This window comes from Blennius ocellaris (assembly GCF_963422515.1).
Source record: "Blennius ocellaris genome assembly, chromosome: 21".
Lineage (NCBI taxonomy): Eukaryota > Metazoa > Chordata > Actinopteri > Blenniiformes > Blenniidae > Blennius > Blennius ocellaris.
In genome coordinates this window covers 11,965,179-11,980,507 of record NC_137670.1, presented here as the reverse complement: position 1 = coordinate 11,980,507, position 15,329 = coordinate 11,965,179, and the positions used below count along the sequence as shown (strand labels likewise).

Genomic DNA, 15,329 nt, shown 5'->3' with positions numbered 1-15,329 from the left:
AGAGTTTAAATTCAATATTTGGGAGGCTGCCTCTAAAAGAATATATAATTTGTACAGGCCCCACAGGTCGGTGCTTTGAACCAAAGTTTATCATTGATTTCACTTTTCTCTCAGTTTCTGGCTGGTCAGGCTGATAGCAGTTTTTCCACATTGTTATCGCTTTGTTTTCTTTTTTCCTCTGTTTTGTTTAATTCTTTCTAAGATGATATACACAGCTCAGGGGTTGGTTCTTTGAAAATAAACACTACTCACTTTGACAAATTAGTTGTATATTAATCTGGTTCTCCAATATCACATGATCATTAGATACACACAGAATGCTACAATCGTTATGGGCTGAACTCAAATGACCCACTGGCTCGTACGCATTCAAAATGTAATTTTACTCACTATTAACTGTAACAACAAAGCCAGATTGAGAGATTATTGTTGAAATAGTCCCTTCACCTGTGTTATGTCATATTAGGACCACAGCAACTCCTTGTTGCCGTGGTGTCTCAGGACGCCTCACATCAATCATCACTCTCCTCCTGAACACCACATTTGCTCTAATTTACCAGATATTCTTCACCATACACAGACAAGTAATAAGTTAGTGCTTAATCATTATTAAAGTAAATATACTGTCAGTCATAAGCAACTCAGCTGCAACTTTAAGCAAGGTTGTAGACAGTTGTAGAGCTACAGAGCTGCAGTTTATAGGCACAGCTCAATAATCCCGAACCAGCAACATTAACATTAACCTCAGTACGTGTGATGCATTCAAGACCCTAAGTAAATGTAAACTTGCCTTTGAAAAGAGCTGTTTGCTGAGGTCTGCATGTTGCTATTATATCTTAGCTGTTTTGTTACCATTGTCAGAAGCACATAGATCTATTTTCTTTCAGGAAATGCTCATGTGTCGCAGCAATACTATAATAATACAACTGTGTTCACAATTCTGGACAAGACTAATCAAGACTGTCTAAATTAAAGACAAATCATCGCCTTTAGAAGAAACTCGATACAACTTGTGTTGACATATATTGTTGACTCTGCAATGTATTTTCACTTTACCTGACACAAAACAATACACACAAGCTCTGAACTCTGGCACTCTTGAACTTTATCTCCACTCTCATCCCTTCAGTCCTGTTTTTTTTTTCCAAAGCCAGGCTTTATCCTCCTCATATATAATCCCAAAAACATAAATGTGAAATTCTTTATTCCCTAATTCCCTTGGAGGACATTTCACAGCTGCTTTCATGTATGCATGCTCTTGTTCACCAACAACTGAATTTAGATCTCATTTTTTCATGCTAATATTTTCACATTGTTGATCTTTCAGTTTCTGTCATTACTCTAATCTCTATTACACGGACAAATATCTGGTTATGGAATTATACAAGTCATTAGATACTAAATCATGATAGATTGTGTTTTATTACCGGAGCAATGCAGTAAGGTCACAGCAGCAAGTCTCTCTTTCTTATTATTTGGCAGGAACCCAGAATCACTCCTGCATGTACGTGTTTTGTGTGTGTGTGTGCTGTTTGCAGTGTTAAAATGGTTGATGGCGAGTGCAGGGCGAACTTTCACCACTCCTGTTCAGCAGCAGCTTCAACTCCTGCCTCTACTCTTCAAGGTAAGAGAGCACACACACACACACACACACACACACACACACACACACACACACACACACACACACACACACACACACACACACACACACACACACACACACACACACACACACACACACACACACACACACACACACAGGTCCCAGCACAGCATTATTACCCACTCAATCTTACTTGCCCATTAAACTCAATTTCTCTCTTCATTTACTCAAAATGGTGTGTTGCTGTGTGTCTTCCTACCTCTCTCCATCTTCCTCCCTCTCTCTCTCTCTCTCTCTCTCTCTCTCTCTCTTGCTGTTTCTCTCTCCCTGCAGATTGCCCCGGTGGAGATTGATGAGAGCTATGATGAGATGAAGCAGGATGCGCGCACGTGTCTCTCTCTCATGTCCCAGGGCCTGCTGTATCCTGAGCACATCCCTCTGGTTCTGGCAGCACTCGAAGAGGTAATATGCACACACACATATATACACAAAGATACTTATAACAACTCACAGATTCCACCCCCCCCCCCCCCCCCCACACACACACACACACACACACACACACACACACTGCCCCACCTGCCTACTGTCAGCTTTCCAACCCTAATGCTGCCCAAGGTGTTGTGTTCAACTAAAACAGCCTACGCTAATTCAATTTGCTTTCTTTGTACTGCTTGCAGTATTTTAGCAGGTAGATTTCTATGTGAATAGCACCCCTGTTGCAAATTTCAATCGTAAATCCATTTCGAAAAACTTCCCATCGTGTTTCAAGTTTCATATTTGATGGTAGATGAAATGGAAAAAGCATTGCGGTGACATGTTTTGGTTACCTCCACCCAGGCTGTAAGGCAGGATAGATTATGCTGCGCATGCTTTTGATCAAATTGTTTCATTGCTCACTTTCCTGTAGTGAGTCATACAATTAAATGAAAGCAATTCTCATACAGTCTGTGCATATTAAAGGCAGCTGACGATGGGTGAAGACGGGCTACACCCTGGACAGATCACCAGTCCATCACAAGGAAAACAATCAATCTTACATCCACTCCTACAGGCATTTTCACAATCACCAATTAGCCTTAAACACATGTTTTTAGGACTGTGGGAGAAAACCCACCCACAGAGAAAAACAAATTACATCTTCAAAAGATTACAGCAGAGAACCCAGGAACTGAACCACATGAGTTAAACAGACAAACCAACAGCAGAGTATTAATACACACATACAAGGGGAGGGAAATCATGCACAGCAGGCACAATCAGAGGCTGGGAAAATCAAAAGGAGAACCACATACCCACACTGAGACAGGGGTGACAAGAGAAATCAGACTGGAACAGAAAACCTGAAGGAACTGACATGAGGAACAAACTGGAAACAGTCCTGGCAAACTAGAAAAACAAACAAAAAAGAAATGAAAAATGTAATAATTGGGCCAAAAGCATAAAGGAATCATGAAACTTCAGAAAAGAAAATTAGGGAAACACAAACCAGATCCTGAAGTGTGGTAACTTCCCAGGGCCAATCTGATTAGAAGCTTGTTAAAGTTACAGAGAATATTCTCTTAATGGGGAAAAAAGGTCGACTGCTTTAAAGTCCTGCTGCCAAATTAGACGCTGCCTGTTTGAGGTAGGAAAGTTAACATACTCACCACGTAACAAGATCAGTGATTTCCACAAAATGTGGCCACCTTACCACTACCAAACCACTTTAAAAACGTTTTTTTCTCTCCTCTTATTTTTCGATTTCATATTATTGTGAAATGTCTTCATTGTTTTGAATATGGTTGCAACCTGTTGTTCCGTTTCCATGCTGCACTTCTTTTTTAATTTAAAGGAATCGAATGAAAATGTGGTTTTGTTTAAAGTCCATGGTGGAAATATAGTAGTTAACAATTTAGAAAGTAACAAAAATGTTTCAGTCAATAGAGTTGATTTAGCTGAAACTGGAGAGATTTAATGTAATTTAAGAAAAAAAAAATCATATAGTTTCTCTCCCATCTTTATGGTGGAGCAAAAACACAACAAAGTTATCTTAATGAATGCACATAATGACTACAGAGAAATTAGTTAACCGTGACATTTTCAGCCATCTGCTGGCTCCAGTCTTGGTTTTTTAGGGAAGCTTTAAAGCCCTCAGAGTGCCATTGGTGCAGTCTTTTCCTCTGCAAGCAGGTGAATTTTGTTTACAAAAAAAGTGCCTAACTATCAGTGCTAACCTGCACTGAAGTTGGAAACAGCTACCTGGAGGTTTTCTTTCTGTAGAGACCCCACCCCCCTGGAAACTGTCTACTTATTTAGTAGGAAAATGATTTTCTGTAAGAAGCCATCAATAGGTGCCCACACCAAAAGGTTTTCATGTGAGTCCGGCATGCCAGATGTAATTTGCTGTTTTCAAGAAACCCTGTCTGCTGTGAAGTCGTTGCCATCTGTGTACTGAGCGCTCTGAAGCCTATACTGTGAATCACCGGGAGTCCTTAATGGTCTGCAGGCCTGTGTACTAATACATGCAATGTAAATGTGAGAAGTTTTCCCCATCACTTCTCCCTGTTGTCCATTAAAATTAAAGTGCGTCAAGCTTGACCGACAGGGCTGTTTTCTGTCATGCTCGGCTATGTGAAAGGCAGGTTCAGATTAAAATATTTCAATTGTGTCAACACATTCACACATTTTCTAAAGGATTGTTGCATCTGAAGGGTTTTCTTGTTGCACTGGAAATGAAAGTGCAATTTAATTACATGGCAGAGACTCACAAACCGATACAAAATGAACATCCTCACAGAAGCTAATAACTTGTGCACATAACATATAGACCCTGTGTACACACACATAATAGCTTGTGTCCACAGCAGATTTCGTTTGCAGAAGATATCATCTTCTGATCCTCTGTGTGCGTCTCCGTTTCTCTCATTATGTCCTTCCTGTGATCTCTTCCCTTCTCTGTAGATGGCGGGCAGTAGATCATGGCACGCACGCTTCTCTGTGTTGACCTACCTCCAGATCATGGTTTTCTACAACTTGTTTACGTTGCTCAGTGTGCCTGCTGAGATCCTGCGCATCCAAACGCTGGTGATGCAGCTGCTGCTTGATGAACAGCTCGAGGTGATGCACTTACAAAAAGAAAAAAGCAGCAAATGCAGGTTTTATGCAGCCAATGCACCTCCGTTAGGTGTAATTGTCAGAAGATTATAAAGGGCCTCTTATTGTTCCCTCGTCTCTTCCTCTCTGAATCTTAATCCTTCTCCTCTGTTCACTGGTGTTGCTTAAAAATAACGGTCTACCTCATTCCTCACTGTAGTTACAGGGATGTTGATGGAGCACCATGGCTGTCGAGCACTCCTTTGTCGGCGGTAATTTAAGTGATCTAAAAATAGCATCGTAAATCAAACTGAAGTCCCAAAAATGTGTTGATTTATTTAGACTGTTAATCCTCCAAATTACGTATCAATGTCTATGCATTGAATGCAATAAAGTGGACTTTACTGCTGCAGTACAGGATATATAGGCTGTGCTCATACTAAGTTACGTCAGCTTTTGTACAATCCATGTCCCACTGGTCTGGCTTTTAAGCCTTTAAACTGTCTGCCTCCATTGATCTGGATACACAGCACAGGTGGAAATCGATAACCACTGTGCTTAAACCATGTTGTCTAAATTACAAACACAGTTACTTCCCATAATATTTTGTTAACTGTGCGTGAGTGTACCGCAGGTGAATGTTCAGCCGTTGTATCATTGTCTGTTTCAATGCATCAGACATCACTCAGCACTTATTCATAATTTATGCAAAGTGATGCAGGAAGGCAGTTCTGCAAGTGAATTTTACCTCAGTTCAACTCAGCCTCTATCCCTCCTCCTTCTCCTCCTCATCATCTTCCTCATCATCCTCCTCCTCCTCCTCCCTCTCTGCTCATCTCTGTCCCGTGTGCCTCGTTTGCCCCTGATCTTCTTGCACTCGTTTCTTTTAATGAATTGTGTATCCGTTTCTTCCCCAAAAAGCCGCCCCGTGCTCTCCGCTGCCTTCCTCTTTTGTCAGTTGTGATTTTTCAAGCGTCTGATATTCCTTATCTCTCCTGATTTATGTTTTTTTTTCTTCTTTTATCCCTCCGCTGTCCTTCCCTCCCCCCCTCCATCCATTCTCCCTATCCCTGTAGGTGAGGGACATGGCATGCACCACCCTCAGTGGTTTACTGCAGTGCCAGTTCTTCCCTCTGGACTCCAGTCTGCAGACACAGCTCCAGACGCTGAGTCAGACCCGCCTCCCCAAGGCCAGGGGAGAGCTGGCCTCCACAGGTACACAAACACACATTTCCGTGCACGTCCCAGTCACACAGTGAGGCAATCACAGTAATAGTTGCCCTATTACCCTTTCTTATCCTAGGGGAATTGTGAACCTTGGAATTCCATGGGCCATTAAAACTCTCTCTTTTGTGTGCGTGTGTGTGTGTGTGTGCAGATTTAGTGCGGCGCCATGCCGGAGTGCTCGGCCTCAGCGCATGCATCCTGTCAAGCCCCTACGACGTTCCAGACTGGATGCCTCAGATACTGATGGACCTGGGTGACCATCTCAACGACCCCCAGCCTATAGAGGTCCGCACACACAGAGGCACACTCGCAGCGCCGTGTGTAAACACTCAGCACGGAAAACAGTGCGAGCCGAAAGAATACAATTTCATTGTCCAATTGAGGAGAAAATTGTGTCTTTGGCCTTACTTGAGGCATGAAGAAGACATACAATGTAATCCGTAGAGCAGAGTGTGAATAAAGCATTACCGTGTTGGGGCGCCAATAATGATGATAATTTAGTGCTTCGACTGTTGCAAAGTGAAAAGGATGACAAAGAAAATACAATAACATACGTTTGGAAAAAAAATGCATGTGCATAAATATTTGTAACTGGATGATTTATAAAGAATAATGTGTGCAAATTCCAGTGTATAAAAATAGTACATTTCATGCAGAATAGTAACAGGAAACATATCTTGTTTTCTTCAAGGGATCTAAATAATCTGTTATATGATTACTTTGGGTTATTTCTTTATTTAAAATCTAACATGATTGTTGTTTTCAAGATGTTAGTGTAACACAAATGTTCACAATGTTTAAGTCATGAATACATCTTTAGTTATAGTGATCATCAGTTCTTTCCTTGTTTTTCCGTCCTTGTTACCCCATCGAACCACTCACTCCAAGCTTGTTTTACTCTGAATAATTCCTTCTTTGCATATTTAAACCGCTATATCCGGCATTTTAACATTAATAAGTAACTGTTTGCTCATTAGTTTTTAATTTGTGTAAACAAATTAGACCAATGCGACAAAGACCGTCTGAAGCTGTTGGATTGTGCTCTGCATTTTACAGTATTTTGTGCATATCCGGATTATCACGAGGGAGCGGGGCTTTGTTTACCACTCAAATGCTGGGACTCTTCACTTTGCAAGTCATATTCAGCATTGTTCTAGTTTCCTCTATAAAACCTAAGTGTAGATTTTATCGTAAGAATAGATAATAGTGGGTGAGTGTTTTTTACTTTTTTCAATGCCCAAAACAAATGAAGCAAGAGAAAGAGCTGCTATCAACATCTTCTTTATGGCAGGAGTTTAATACAGAGTTTAATGGGAATGTTCTAATACAAAGAAGTAAGCACATCCCTCTGGGCTGATGTATATTAGTCTACAAGTTTGGCTTTGAATAACACATTACGTCTTGTTTATATATGAGCCAGATTCCTTTGGCTCGACAAATATTGGTCCTCTGGCATTGAGGTTACCAGATTGTGTTAACGCACTATTAAAACTTCGTAAAGCCCTGAAATATGAAAGACGGACTATTAAAAATGTGACTACCTGTTAAACGTTAATGGCCTGAGATGTTCGGATTTCTTGTGCAAAAGAAAGACGAAACAATGTGTTTTTTATTGATCGCCTTTGGGAAATCTCTGTGTTTAACTCATCCTATTCATAGTAAACATCAACTAACGTACCCATACAGTACGAGGGGCAGTGGGCCGGAGACTGCAAACCCTGGAAACGCAGCCAGATTTCCCCCATGGGGAGAAAATGCAAACTCCACACAGAACAATCCAGCTGAGATTTGAAAGCGTGATCTTCTCACAATACCCACTAGTCTTGGTGACACCTCTGTGCCACCTGGAAAACTTACATCACCACCCATCTGCTACACCCCACAGATTGTCAAGGCAAAAGCATTCAAAATAAAAGAAATGGGTGTTTTTTTGGGGTCTGTTCTCGATTCCGAAATGAGGCATTAGCACGACACTACCTTGGCTTGTATTGTACATGTGTATTTATCCTAATTACTTTATGCTTTAATATTTAGAGCAGCATTATTTTTTTTATTTTTTTATCTTTGAGATAGGTAATATATCTCCATAATGTGACGGGTGCAGTATGTGAGCACATGTCCGCTGTGGTGTAGTCAGCGTCGTTTGAGAACATACGCGCTTGCATTCTCTATCGGACATTACCTTCTGGGAGAGAGACTGACACATGCATACTAATTCCCACTTTACCCCCTCAGAAGACTGTGAAGAAGACCCTCTCGGAGTTCAGGCGTACCCACCACGACAACTGGCAGGAGCACCGACAGAGTTTCACCGATGACCAGCTGCTCGTGCTCACAGACCTGCTGGTGTCACCCTGCTACTACGCCTAGATGGCCATCTGCCTTCCCAGGTTCCTCCGCAGACTGACTGACCACTACAACAGGAAAAATAATTACACCTTTTAGTGTTGCTGGGGACTCCAGGCCTCTGCGCAGCCCGTTAAAATAATGTCTGATAGTCTTGGCCGGGAGCTCTCCCTCTGGAACCTCAATGTGCCACTATTGGCCTTCGGTAAACCCTGCAGGGAAAGCAGATCTGGGCAAAATGGTTTCAAATATTTAACTAACTTGGCTTGTTTGTTTTGTCTCGCCAAGCAGCTCAGCAGCCCCAAAGGTGGCCACTTTAGACATGAAGGTCTGCGTTTAGTTCCCTGTTGTTCTTGTGGAACACATTCAACGACTGATTTGCCCACATCTGCCACATACCTCAATTCAGCTGGTTTCGCAGTATTTCACTCTGTTGTATTTTCATTTAATGAATAATTTATGTTCCTTTGAGAATCCATGCATTTATTAAATGCAAAAAAAGAACCTCGTGAAGATTTAAAACAGAAAAACTGAAAGCAATAGCACTAGATACAGCAAAATTGTAATCTCATCATTATCTTGAAAGAAAGGCGTCATTGTACAGTATGTAATATTGATATAAATTGTATATTAAAGATAATATATATACCTACAATAGGTACTAACGTGTATATGTTGTAAAAAGTTATTATTCCTACGCAGCAGTGGGTTTCCAAAACGTGGGAGGGCGCTCCCTCAGGGGGCGCTAAAGAGCTACAGGGACAGGATAAATCTGGGGGAGCAGGTTTAATTGCTGTTTCCATCCATCTTGGAGAAGAAATTATTAACAATATTCAGACTGAATTTATAATACTTTTAACAGATAGATTGAAATTGTTAAAAAAAAAAAATTGCTTTAACACAAAACCTTGTAACGGTTATCATGGCTGTACGACGACTTGATATTTTAATAAAAACATGAGAAGAATTATGCGCTGGGCTGCCTGTGGATCTCAACAATTGAAACTCCTCCTTGGTGTGACAAAGCTCTGTAAGGGTGTGGGGGGGGGGGGTCGTTCTTCCACCCGATGAGAACCCTTGCTGTACAGCAAAATATATTGTTTAATAGCTCAGCACTGGAAATGTACCGTTTCCTGTTAAATAAATCCATTGCATCATTCTTAAAGCGAGGTGCATTTCCTTTGAATGAGTGTGATGTGCTGCAGAACTGACTGACCTTGGAAAAAAGAAAAAAGAAAAATCTTTATCTGTGTGCATCTGCATACCATTGCTGCACATTAGTCCCTGTGCGGAGCTTCAAACGTTAAAGGCTTCTTCTTGCATGGGGGAGTGTTTTTTTTTTTTTTAGTTCCGTGTCCAGAAAATGTGGCACAGATGCCACACGAGCCAATAAACAGTGGTAACTGTTGGGTGTGTGAACGAGGGCCGCGATCACAGACAGAGCCGTCACCATTTCTATTGTACATGCTTCTTCCTGATGCGGTGGCGTTTGATATGGTTTGATATGTGCCGAGGGGTGTGCGGGCTGAATGAGAATAAGCTCGTAGCTGCTGCTGCCGCTGGGCCGCTGGGTACAGACGGGGACACGGAGAAAAGATTAAACAAGGTGTGTTTGCGTGCGAGTGCGATGGTGAAAACTGCATTTTTTTTTGCTCTTTATATTTGAGAGAACTACACTCGGTATTAAGTGGACTAGGATTATTAGTTTCGATGAGTAACCTTGGACATGTTCGACAAAAGGTGCTTAAGTGTGAATCATTATGTTTCCAAACTTAATATTCCAGCTCAGTTTGAGAGATTAAGAGAGTGAATTACAACTTTCTTGGAAACATTGTCTTTTTTTTTTTTTTTTTTTTAATCATTCTATTGCACATTAGTCCCACAAAAAGGCAATATAATGGAGCTACCATTATGTTAATGGTAATGTGTTGTTTTTTTTAACTGCGTGGTAGATTGCGTGGCAAAAATAAGGCCAAGCAAAGTAAGACAGGGAGGGGAGTGAAAGCTCCTGCCACGCTCGCTGCTCTGAAAGGCTGCAATTTGTCACAGCGGTGCTCTGAGCTGAACACTAGCATTAACATGCTGACATGCTCACAATGGTGATGTTGACGCGCCGATGTTTATCGGCTGAAATATTTACAATGTCCGTCATCATTAATGCTTAACCATGCCGAACACCTGCTAATTAGTCTTTAAGACAAATTACAGCCGTGGAGGTAAAGTCGTTATTTGTCCAAGTATTTGGTCCAAAACTGAACTTCACCAGTTAATGCAAGTTGGAGATAAAACAGTAGGGTCAGTTGAATTTAAATGCTGTTTTGTATCACGTGTATCTCACTTTTATGAAGCAGGTGAGTGCAGTTTTTGAGTATATTGATAAAAATTGCGACCTCAATGATACATTTAAAAGAAAAAAACACACATTCATTAAAAACCTTCTCCGTCTGTGTTGCTTTATTGAAAGCACGCTTTGTGTTCCACAGGCGTGTTGTTTCTTCTTGTTATGAACGACTCAAAAAAAAGACACGCATTTGATCCGTGACGTGTTTGTTCTGGCGACACAAGGTCAACATATCGTCTTCATCGTCTAACCCTGAGATAGAAATCAGCCTATTGTATAAATAATCTACCAGCTTGCACTCATTCATCAGAATGGACCCGGTACGAGTGTTTCAATCCGTTCTGAAGCTGCTCTCTGACTAACGTCTCCAGAGAGAACAGGTGCGAGTCGGAGTCCTCGGGCAGGATAGTCCTCACGGCATCGGCCAGCTCAAACAGGTACTCCGTGTTTTCCCCGCTCGGCCCGGTGGAGCTGACGATCTGGTTGGCGATCTCCTCCAGGGGGGCGGGTCCGAGGTAGTCGGGATTGCCGTGCGAGCCGATGTAGAGCAGAGTCTGGCTGGGTGAGGGGCCGAGCAATGGACGGGGGTGAAAGGTGACCGTGATGACCTGGTAGCCGCCCTTCTCTCTGTAGTCGAGGTAGCGCTTGACCTCCTGCTCTCGGCCGGTCGGCAGCTTGTAGGCCACGCCCCAAACACAACCCTGACGGAGAAGGGAGAGACGTTTCGTCTGAGAGCTGCGAAGCCTGACTCGCTTCAACGACGGGAACGGAATGAAATGCGACATGAATCAGATGCATTGAGCTCGTACAGAAGTACAACTTGCGCCCTTTAGACTGCGGGATTTGGGGAAATTTATGGAGGCATTTCATACATTTAAAAAAAAAACAAAAAAGAAAGCAAATCAATTTCACACTTTAGTTAATAAATAATCACAAAATGCAGTCGCTCTTAATCACTCCAAGATATAAAGCTTTCCTTCTCTTTCCAATGAAATGAAAGAAAGAAAAAAAAAAAGTGCCAACATCATCTTAAATTAAACTTATTTCAATATTTTCTCTTTTCATAAATAACGTGCTCCATTAATCGAAGACGGCTCAATCAACTGTATTCTCAGCTGGACTACTGAACTCTTCTCTATTACGTATGGCGCTCGTGCTGAAGCAATTACTCGAAACCGGTTATAAATACTTGCAGGCATTCTTCCCATGCACCTCTGAGTACACACTTGTGTAGCTGCCTCGCCTCACTATAGCGGCGGAGGCCTCATCTCATCTTCCGAGTAGCGCCTGTTGACCTTGTAATCGTCTTTATGTGATACCGCGGCCTGTTTACAAGAAACTTCTTTTTTTTCCCGGCAGCTTGTGGAGTCAGTATATAAGGTGAACATAACACGAGAACTCTCTGTTCAGATAGATTTCACATTCTTGCCTCATTCGGTGGTACTGTTAGTCGTTGGCCCGTCTCACACGAGCTCTTAATTATCAGAGATGATGTAGCAGTGGGTGAACTGTTCAGCTAGTCCTAAAATATTACCACTGTGTGATTAAAACGGGATTGTATTAGCAATTAGCTATGAAAACTGAATAAACTGTGAATCTATGTCAAATTATTAGAAGTCGCTGGCTTGATTGGTGCAATTATCAAAAGTCAGATGTCATAGCATCGAGTTTGATAATCCATTAATAAAGAAATACTGGTATTAATACTTTCCAAGCAAAAATAAATCTGTGAGTGTTGATCTGCCTCTGTCCGGTGTGGACTCTCCCTTCACCGTCAGTCGGTTGGCATTGGCTGCCGCACCTCATGACGCTGAGTTGGATCAAGTGGCAAACGGATGTTTCCAAAACAAAGCAGAGCTCTGTGTTGTTGAAATAATCATATTAAGAAAAAGTACAGCCGACTTCCTTTAAAGGAAAGTAGAGATTCTACAATGCTGTTGCAGCTGCATTCACTGCCTTTGGTACTGGACGCTTTGACTGAATCAAAGAAACGAGGAAATCTGAAGACTACCGAGAAACGTTGAGAGAGAAATGTGTTATCCGGTGTCAGGAAAAGAGGTTTCAGGGAAAGGTCCGGGGGTCTTTCAGCAGGATAATAACCCAAAACCCACATCCAGCAGCACAGAGAATTGGAAAAAGGAAAAAAAAAAAAAAAAAAAGATGGACTGTTTTAAAATGACCCAAAATGAGCCCTGACCTAAATCAAATTGAAAACCTTCACAAAGAGCTGAAATCTGCCACTGTAGAAAATGTGTCTGCAAATTTACAGCTGGAATAAACGAGAGTTTCATGGCAGAAAATGACAATGGCCAAAGAATAACTTGACCATTTTATCCAAGTTATAAAACAATGTTCTTGTTATAGAGTAACAATGGACTTGATGGCATGAATCAAGCATATTTATTTGGTTCGATACACGAAATTCTGTCCAGTAAAATCGAACGTGAAAAGAAAACTGTGAAACTCACCTCAGGATCCTCCACCAACGTGACGACCCGTCCAGGCTGTGAAAGGGCACAGGACGACGGTTAGACACTTTGGAAAGGTAAACGATGCATTTAAAATGCATGAACATGACAAGTGTGGAGCCACTGCACTGCAGGTACATTCACATAGTTACTAAAAGTCTTGTTACTTAAGTGAAGTGGGCAAAAGTACCCCTACAACAACATATTGTCATCACAGTGGGAGGGAGCTGGTGCTTCCCAACATCCTGTCCTGCAAGTCAGAAGCTTTTAATCACAAATCCAGGTCAGTGTTTCCTGCTTGGCCATCACTGGAGGATGTGTGGTTTAAATAGCTCTTCTTTATTTGACTTCATGACCTGTTGTATGAATCATTTGACAATGTGGAACAATACCAGTCTGAAACGGCCAATATAAAAACTGTTATCCAAAACTTTTTTTTTTTATAGCAGTCAAAGACAATTCAACACATCCAATTAATGGAAGCTATTAAAATCCAATAAGACAATGAGTATAATGTAATTTTGCAATGATTATTAATACACCAAAAATGTTTGATTATCCAAAATAATTTAAGCAATTTTTGGTCATTCTGAATGTAATGAAGCCAATAACTTCCTAATAATGTAATACAATTGTGAAGGATTGAGTGTTGAAGAGTATCAATGACTGAATATTAGTTTAGATGGCTATTCAAGAAATACAGCTTTATTTAACATAATGGATCAAATATATGCTCACACTATTGGGGAGATATTGCATTATGGATTGTGACAGACCTGCTTGTTTTGGTCAAATCAGACATATTTGAGATAATATATTCTTGGAAACGGTATATTATATTGACACTGAGACTCGAATTGGCTTAAAAATAATAATAATAAGAATCCTTACCAACAGAAACAGAAAACTGGTGTCAAGCCAGCCCTCAGTGTCGTTTCAAGCCAGCCCTGGCTTGAAACGACACAGAAACGACGCATTATTATGACAGTTAAGGTTTTTGTGAAGTCTAACGAGGCTGCCACAGCCTGTATGATAAACTCACCTTGCCAGGGACTCCACGGTGGTCGGTGCTGCCTTGCCAAAACCTCCGGCTGAAGCCTTTTATATAACCAACTCTCTTCTCCTCGTAAGGAAAATCTACTTTCCATATCAGGGAGCCGTAACCGAAAACCCACATGATGACGGGCCAAGCTAACCGGACGAGACGACAGCTGGGACGGTTCGAGCTGGACGAGCAGGACACAGGTTGTTTCTACAAACTACGACTCATCAAAGAGCTCATGAAAGTATGTCTAACATATAAAGTGATATTTATTTTTACGAGAGTGCCGCTGTGAAGGAAATTATCTGATAAGTCACATGTTAAGTCAAACTCTATTACATAACCATGCACAAGCAAACGTCGCAAAGTCCGCTTAATCCCTTTCAAGATAAATGTTGTGCTAAAACACGTTTCTAATTTCTTACAATATTAATCATAATAATAATACCAGAAAGTCATGAAATAAAACTATATAACATCCCCGTGGTGTTTTCACGAATATTCACTGTGGACTATTTTAATTCGCTCCGCTACGGCGTGTTTCTTTTAATCTGAAAAAGCAAAGCGGATGTATGTGGCAGTTTCATCGTATTGTTTTATTTCGGGGCAAAAGGCAATCAGAGAGCAAAACATTGATAGACTGATCTTCCATGTGTGCAATCATAACAGGATCTTCAGGAAGTAAAATACAGTAACATGATAATTTCAAAGTTACACATAGCACCTCCACCATTGAGTTGAGAAACTATAGAACAGCAGCCAGAAACATAAAATACTGGCATGATGACACTTAAATTTGAACCTTTTTTTTTCTTGTGATGAAAATGTCTATATTTTCACAAATGCTCAACATGAAGCAAAAAAATTACACTTTCTGTAGCAAAATACAAAGATTACTTCTAGAGCTGAGGTCTCAGTGTTGTCTTGTGTCTGTCTGTGGCTACTCTTAAGAAATATATTCTTAAAAAAAAAAAAAAAAAAAAAACGATTTCTTGAGCCGGATTGGAACCTCTTCTGGGCTGCTTTTGGCCCTCAGGCCTTATATTTGACACCCCTGATACTTCACGCATAATTATATTTGGCACAAAACTAATGAAAAATTGATTTCGAAAACTTAGAGCATGACATACATTCTGTATATTTGTAAATAACCACCCATCAAAAGGTATTTTACTCCATTTTGGGTATTACCTGATCTGTTGTCTATCAATGTTGCATATGGCC

General features: G+C 41.0%; 2 protein-coding genes across 2 annotated transcripts in view; one reads left to right on the top strand and one right to left on the bottom strand.

Annotated features, from left to right (window-relative positions):
* The window catches only part of psme4b (proteasome activator subunit 4b), a gene marked incomplete at both ends in the record, with an annotated part of 38,500 nt that extends 30,222 nt beyond the window's left edge, over window positions 1-8,278 (top strand). Inside the window, 6 exons of the mRNA XM_080517802.1 lie at window positions 1,539-1,624; window positions 1,940-2,068; window positions 4,550-4,705; window positions 5,758-5,896; window positions 6,060-6,193; window positions 8,144-8,278. Coding sequence (XP_080373928.1) covers window positions 1,539-1,624; window positions 1,940-2,068; window positions 4,550-4,705; window positions 5,758-5,896; window positions 6,060-6,193; window positions 8,144-8,278 — 779 coding nt within the window. The remainder of the gene's footprint in view (window positions 1-1,538; window positions 1,625-1,939; window positions 2,069-4,549; window positions 4,706-5,757; window positions 5,897-6,059; window positions 6,194-8,143) is intronic.
* A 2,449-nt stretch (window positions 8,279-10,727) lies between these two features.
* On the bottom strand, window positions 10,728-14,240 carry chac2 (ChaC, cation transport regulator homolog 2 (E. coli); the record flags this gene model as incomplete). The annotated part of the gene is made up of 3 exons (XM_080516810.1): window positions 10,728-11,296; window positions 13,064-13,099; window positions 14,106-14,240. 3 exons carry the CDS (start codon window positions 14,238-14,240, stop codon window positions 10,895-10,897), a joined length of 573 nt encoding a protein of 190 aa, XP_080372936.1. The 3' UTR covers window positions 10,728-10,894.
* Window positions 14,241-15,329: the final 1,089 nt, after the last annotated feature.